Source organism: Thalassophryne amazonica, chromosome 1 (genome assembly GCF_902500255.1).
Source record: "Thalassophryne amazonica chromosome 1, fThaAma1.1, whole genome shotgun sequence".
Classification (NCBI taxonomy): Eukaryota; Metazoa; Chordata; class Actinopteri; order Batrachoidiformes; family Batrachoididae; genus Thalassophryne; species Thalassophryne amazonica.
Window position 1 is genome coordinate 24668119 of NC_047103.1, and position 7931 is coordinate 24676049.

General features: G+C 37.7%; 1 protein-coding gene across 1 annotated transcript; it reads left to right on the forward strand.

The window, feature by feature from the left end:
• Nucleotides 1-420: 420 nt before the first annotated feature.
• Nucleotides 421-6627, forward strand: LOC117507551 (serine/arginine repetitive matrix protein 1-like). The gene is made up of 2 exons (XM_034167420.1): nucleotides 421-507; nucleotides 5266-6627. Exon 2 carries the CDS (start codon nucleotides 5267-5269, stop codon nucleotides 6323-6325), a length of 1059 nt encoding a protein of 352 aa, XP_034023311.1. The 5' UTR covers nucleotides 421-507; nucleotide 5266; the 3' UTR covers nucleotides 6326-6627.
• The last annotated feature ends 1304 nt before the right edge of the window (nucleotides 6628-7931 follow it).

The window sequence follows — 7931 nt, forward strand, 5'->3', positions numbered from 1 at the left end:
TTTTTCTTTCAGCTTTAATATGTATTAAATGTCAGAACTATAAAAACAATGTATTTTTATTTTTGCACATTTTTGTTTCAGCCATTGAGCCTTTTCTTTGAAGCTAATATAAAAATCTAACAGCACAAGTTCTCTTCATTTCGTGTATGCAATTTGGATAAAAAAAAACCCGTGAATGCAGCCATGATGTTTGACTAAAAGATGCAAAAATGAATGACGTTTCATCCACAGGATGACAAATTTCAACAAATGCCAGTTTGAGTCTGACGTTTAGTCATATCTTCTTGTTATAAATTATTATTCCATTAAAAGTGCGAACTAGGTTTTCTTAAAGTAATGTGGAATAGTTTTACGATATAAATTTTTAATAATCCCAGCAAATTTCCATTTTTTGATGGCAGCTACGTCATATCCGTGGTTTTCTTCCGGAAGATGTACAGTTAATTTTTATTCACGGGGAAGAAAAAAAAAAAAAAAAACAGCTGTTGTTGCAAAGAAAACATCAAAGTGAGTTTCGTTGAAGAATATTATGATTTTGTGTTTTTATTGGCGTCTGTGTCGTGATACTTGCCGTTAAAGGCTGACGGTCTGCGTGCTGAGCTGCTGCTTTGGCTGAATTAAAAAACGTGTCTCATTTGTAACGAGTTGGCTGCTGCTAGCCGTTAGCTCTCTGCTAACACACACTTAGCCTCTCTTAGCTCGATAACTGACCGTCTGTGACTGTGCATAAACCCAATGACAGCACACACTGGTCACTGTTACGCTGTCAGTGACACACTCGATCTTAAATAAGTGATTAAACCTACGTTGTAGGTTGTGTGACTTGCTAGCTGCCGAGTTTAACTGCGAATTATCAATGTTTACGTCCAGCGGTAGCAAAAGTAGCTGCCTTCTTTTTTCCCTTTTTTTAAGAGAATCGGCTAACATTGGGAGCAAACTAGGAAAAAACAAACAAACCTTATATTAGAGCAGTGTAATTAACACAAGTCTTGTTTAATTGTGCATAGCATGTCGGTCATTGTCAAGCCCTCCCAGAATGAGAAAAATATAAATAATTTAAAAGTAAGTGGTAAATCAACAAAGAAGATGAAAACATTTTTTTATTATTTTGTGAAGGAGCAATTATAATAATATGGTCCATTTATTAAATGGATTAAATTGTGCAAAATAACTTTCATCCCTTAACACATTTATGGTTTGGCTGGGCTTTCATGAAAAACGCCCTCAAAGACTCACACTTCTGTGACTGTATATGTAGAAATGCCTCTGCTATAAGAAACGTTTGAGTCTCAACTTAGAGCAGTGTGGTATAATTTTGAACCATGAACGGTAACAGTATATACATCGTGCTTTTCTTTTCAGTGTTTAAAATTTTGGAATTGGACCGTGCTAGTATTCAAGATTTCCACAAGCGTGAAAAGCCGTTGTCTGCATGCTGACGTATTCAAATATCCAGACATTTTATGTATTACAGAAAAATTTAACCCAAATCCCAACCTTGCAAATTACTTTCTCTTGGGTGGTTTGCCACGCAAGAGAAAGTAATTTACAGCCTCATTCCTGAAATTGGAAGGGCTAGAAAGATGAAAGCCTTGTTCCAAAAGTGGAAGCACACAGTGCCCTTCCAAAAATGGTGGTCAGTTTTGGGAGGGGAAAATCTTCTAAGTTTTCTCACCTGTGTATATTGCAAAATAAATGCTAATGAAATGGCAAAGCATGAGTGTCACAATTGCATGACAGCTATTATTGTATGCTTATAGGTGTAATCCCGTTTGATCTCCACAAAATTTACTTCTTGTTGAAATCTAGTTATTATAAAGTACCTTATTTCTGTCATATGCTCGCATTTCACAAACTGGGCCTAAAAAGTGTAACAGGGTTAAAATGCTCATTTTTTTTTCAGAATTAATTATGTAAAGTATACACATTCATCCCTTTTAAATGCAATCTTCTGGATTTAATTATTCAGTTTAGTTTGAGAGAAAAAGCAAATTTATGTGACATAAATAAATGGAAAATGTATTGGAATTCAAAACATTTTTGTCGATTTTCTCGGAATTTACCTTTTTTGCAAAAAATATAGCATTATTCAGTCAATTTTCATGCAAAATCTATGGAACTGGTGTCCAAATGTTCTGAAGAACCTGTTCCTTCATAATTTCATAATATACCATATTTAAATGTAGAACTACCTCTGCTATAAGAAACATTTAAGGGGAGGTGATGGTCTAGTGGTTAAGGTGTTGGGCTTGAGACCAGAAGATCCTCAGTTCAAATCCCCGCCTGACTGGAAAATCACTAAGGGCCCTTGGGCAAGGTCTTTAATCCCCTATTGCTCCCGGTGTGTAGCGAGCGCCTTGTATGGCAGCACCCTGACATCGGGGTGAATGTGAGGCAAATTGTAAAGCGCTTTGAGCGTCTGATGCAGATGGAAAAGCGCTATATAAATGCAGTCCATTTACCATTTTTAAAGACATCTGGGCAAAAAATGACTATGAAAGGTTGCTGGGAATGTCACCATCAAAAATGTTGAAAAACTTCACTGAAATTGCCAAATGAGAGTCAGAGTTAAATCAGAACCCTGTTTTGGAGCAAAAGTCAACAAGTACCTAACATCTGAGGAGAAACACAAAGAGCTGACAGAATCAAACACTAACACAACAATGAGAAATATCTTAGCAATTTGTATGTTTATTGAATCATCACTGCCACCGTCGCCAAAGCCACCCCTGTCAAAATTATTTCAACAGACCAGAAGTTCCTTGATTTATGTCCAACTGTTATGAAATACATATCTCTGGAATGAGAACATCCTAAGGTTTAAAATGGCACCGAGATTGTCTTGATAGGTCTACTCTTCTCCAAGAAATTACATATGATTTTCATAAAAATTAACCAGAGCGTTACAAGTCCAACCTTTTTGATACACCAGTATATGAAATGTGAACCTATATGGCCATATTAAAGCTGATTTTATTGGACAGTTTATTTTGGAAGTGTTATTGCAGATACAGTGAATTTGGTCACTTAGATATTTGACATAAAGGAGGAAACACGTGGTGCAAGGGTAGAAGAAGACTGTACTGCATTTATTAGAAACTGGGAACTCAGATTTCTGTCTTACACAGAGGAAAAATACATGTATACTATAGTGCATAAGAAAGTTATGATAGAACATTAATTTCTGTGCTAACACACATAAAACCAAGTAAAAGCATTACTGTAGCTATTATTAAGTTATTATTGATAACAGACAAAGAAGACCTGTGTAAGTGTTATCTTACCTGTCCAGCAGATATCCAGTAAAACATTCATGTGATAGATTACAGTCACACTGTGATGGATTGATTAAAGTGATTGAAATAATTTGTCTTGTTGCAAAAACCGCCAAATGATTCAGTCTCTGGTGGATTTGGGACTAGTGTGGAATGAATGGATAACCACCAAATGTAGGTGCGCAGTGCTTCCCTATGTGAAAAGAACATGTATAGATAGCGCATGGGTAAAACTAATGTCAACTGAATGTCCACCGGTCAAGCTGATGAACAAGGACAAAATTTAAACAAAGGTGTAACCACTGGAGACGCTCTCCGTTTGACGCCCACGCAAAGTTTTGAGCATGCACAAAGTTTTCCGTCCAACTCGCTGGACATCAGCTGACAAGGAATGCATTTAACAAATGAGAAAAAGATTTTTATAGATTTGTATAGAAAAATGGTCACAAACAAATATCAAATTAAATGTGACCCCCCCCATTTGCCACCCAGTGTGTCATAGCCTCTTGTCCGCTGTATTTTAACCCACATGTCAAAATTAACATGTTATTGAAGTGTAGATTTTCAGCTTTAATTCTCAGGGTTATACAAAAAATTTGCATAATATAACTGTAAGACGCGTGTAACCATTCCAGCTTTGCATTATTGAGAACAAGGACCCACACAAACACCCAAGAATGACCAAACTTTGATTTATTTGGTTTAGGTCCACCAGAACCTCAGGATCACAGGCATCTGGAGGCATCGAATGACAATGTGGGGTCTTCCACCATTAAGAGAGCACTCATTACCATGAATTAAAAATGGTGTTGACCAAGTAAGAGGCCATTAATACAAAATCAACAACAACAACAAAAGGGCTCAGTCTTTGTCTTGGAGATCAACTGTAAACTTTTATCGTGCTTCTTTATGTTGATTTTAGATGAATGGCTTTCCTCATTGTCAACACCCTTATACACCATGATGGAGTGCTCTCCTAAACGTAGACAAAGTCACATTTTTATCTGTCGACCCCAGCTTCTTAATCAACTCCTTAGTTGTGATCCTGGTGTTCTGTTTCCTGGGTGTGCAGTTGGACCTCTTTCTTCAATGGTTTAAAGTTTGGATTGTCGATTGCAGGAATCGTATATTTTTCTACAACAGATAGTCTGCAATTGCTCATCATACTACGAGTCATTTAGAGATCGCTCTTTAGGATTAACTTTACTTACAGAAATACAGAATTTTGCTTGGGAAGTCTTGGCTGAATTCATTCAAAATTTTACTTTTGTTATGGTGGGACGGGCACCTCCTCCTCTTCAGTGCAGGAAGTCATTGGTTCTGTAGGCATATAAGCAGGCCCTTTACAACTAGTGGTGCCCTAATTACTCCTATCATTCTAATCAGTCATTCAAAAGTTGTTAAAAGTAAACAGATTTTCTTCAATGCTGTTAAAAGAGACAGTGAGCTTGGTGTAGGTAAATCTTTAACCCACTAAAAATATAACATATTCAATGAAATTGGAATAAATTTATCTTGTAAATATTTTAAATAGCTTTGTATGGAAATAAAGTAGACATTCTAATCATGTTGCATGTTTTATTTGGTAACATGATGTGTTAAGGTGGAGAAAATAGAGTTTGAACACTTAGGCAAGATGTATGTACACATATGGCATCAACTGTATTATATTATAATCTCTAACTATTTATTCCCATATATTTCTGCTGAAAACATTTCTCATTCACGTTATATCATTGTTATTCTGTGTTCTGCACTGTACATGTTGTTGTGCACTATTGGCAAAACATTGACACATTACACCTGTACTGTGTTGTATGAATTTGTTTTTAAATTATTTAAATTTAATAGTGTTTATTCTTTTTAGCATTTGTATTTTGTGTATGATTTGCATTGCATTTTATTATCTGCTCTTGCAATATTACAATACCTGAGTGTCCTCCCCGATGATCAATATTGTGTTGTCTAATTTTGTGAAATATCTTGACAGAATGCCAGCCCCAAAGAGAAAATCATCTTCTAAGTATTCTCAACCCAAGATTAGAAAGTTGGATGAGGATAAGGAGGCTCCCTCTTCCAAAACTGCACCAGCTAGCAATAAAAAATCACACAAAGCAGGAAAAGCACTGAAAAAGACAGTAGCCCCACGGACTAAGAAAGTGTCTCCTCCTGCAGAAGATGAAAATAAACCAGCCAAGTCCAGCCACTCTTTTTCCAATCAGATGCCTCCTGCAAAAGAGTCCAGCAAAACTACATCTGATCCCCCTGCCAAAAAAGCCAAACTCCAGAAAGCCACAAGTGCCTCTTCCTGTGGAGCAGCTTCTCCCAGCAACTCCAAAGCATCCTTAAAGAGAAGAGCCAGGCTCTTGCAATCCGCCTCCACAGAATCAGAAGATGACATAAGTAGTGACGGAAGTAAGGCTGACTTTTTTCGAGTGCGGGATGATGGAGACAAAGCCCGCTGCATCAGACAATATTCAAACCGTGTGAAAGCCAAGCGTGAAGCTGTAGAGAGTGACCTGCATGAGAAAAGTCAAGTGGTATCACCTGAACCCACGGATCTTATACAGATGGACCACAATTATGGTATATGCTCAGGCTCCTCGAGTGTAAAAATCCCAGTTGACACTTATCCATCTGAGAAGAAGGAATCTGCAAATTCTGACCTGGAATCGGAGAGAAAAGAAAACTCAGATATTGCAACATATGCACACACAAAGGACATATTAGTATTTGAAACAGAGTACACAAAGGCTAGTGTCAAATCAGAGTGTGAAGCTGAAGAAAGCGAAGATACAGAATTAAAAAAATTAAAAAGTCAAAAACTCAGTGATGATACACTGTTGAGAGAAACATTGGACTGTGCTACGGGACAGTATGAAAAATCCGGCACCACATCGGAGGATGGGGGAAAACAGAAGGATATTTTTAACTCCATCACAGACCTTAAGAGTCAACCACATGTAGATAATGAAAAAGTAGCACATTCAGTATGTTCTGTTCCAAATATATTAAGCCAATCTGTGAAAGTGAAGATCAGGCAAATGTAAAGACAGACTCAGTTTGTAGAACAGAAGGTATTACAAATGTGAACACATTTGCAAACAAGCAGACTCCAGAGTCGGTTTTTGAAGCAACAGTGCTGGACATAAAAAGTAAGGAAGGGGAGCTTGAAACAGTGTGTGAATCACTGAGTATCTCAACGGAGATTAGAGACTTAGGCATGGAAGGTCAAGCATTGTCAAAGGAAACATACCCTTCACCGGAATTTACAAGTGGTACTCTTCAGCAAGGAGGAAATTCAGTGACAACAGAGTCACTTTGCAATTCAAACAATCAGACAGACCTTAGTGTCCAAATTCAAGTTGCCATCAAAGAGGAATCAAAATCTGAAAACATAGAGCCCGAAGGGAACCATGTGCCGGAAAAAGTTACTAACTCGTGTGATGTTTTGAACATAGTCGTAAGAAAGTCAGAAGAATTGACTGAGGTAAATGAAGGAGAATTCCTCAACACTCAGTCCTCTGTCAGTCCTTTGTGTTTGGTAGAAGTAAAACTGAGTGATGGCGCTATCAACAAGATAACTGACAGCTGCACCGAAGTCATTTGTGTCAATAATCAAACGAAAGTGTCTTCTGAATGTGATCAGATGGACAAGGACATGCACACTAAGTTAACATCAGAGGAGACGTCTGACCCAGCACCTAAGGATGACTTCCACAACCAGGCAGACCTGAAAGTTAATGAACACACTTCAGAAATTCCTGTTGAAGTTAAACTAGATCTACTGTTTGAACATTCTCCAAGAATGGAAAAGGAAGATGATATGAACTTTGAGTGTTCTACTTCTCAGAACAGCAAAATCATGTTGGATGTCAAGGCTTCAGCAACATCACAGGTTTCCAGCCCAAGCTTGACAGTAGGAATGGAAAGCACCAAACCCAGTGAACCCCTTACAACCATATCTGTTGATGTAAATAAAGACCTAGTACCAATAACAGAACAGGGAGACCAGGAAATTAACAATACTTCAGAAATGTCTACTCAAATTAAACAAGATTCACAGACTGAAAATTCTAAAAATAAAAGAAATGAAGACAATTTAAACCAAGAATGTGCTTGTAAACCTGATGGTCAAAACAGCATACAGATTGCAACAGCGTCCCACATTTGTAATCCAACATTTAGAGTGGACATAAAAAATGAAACGAGCCAAAAAAGCAGTGAACCTTCCACAGATGTGTCCCCTGCATTTCATGACAATCATGTGGTTGAAAACGCTGAATTTTTGGGAAATAAAGACAAGACTATCTTAGACTGTGCACCGGAGAGTAGTAACAGTATAGAAATGCAGACTGCAGTCATCCCAGAGATCTCCAATCCAACACCTGTAATGGAAAGGCAAAGCCAACACAGCCAGGAAAGCAGTGAAGGAATCACAGACATGGAGGAAGGAAATCACCATGGTGGCACCATTGAAAATTCTGGAATTTGTGAAAATGAACAAAAGGTGAGCTTTGAATGTACGAGTGTGCCAGTGAGCCTAAAAGAAATGGAACCACAGACTACAGCGCAATCATATGGTCCTAATGCAACACCTAAGGTGGAAAGACAAAGCCGAAACAGTCAAACTACTGAAACTACCACAAATATGTC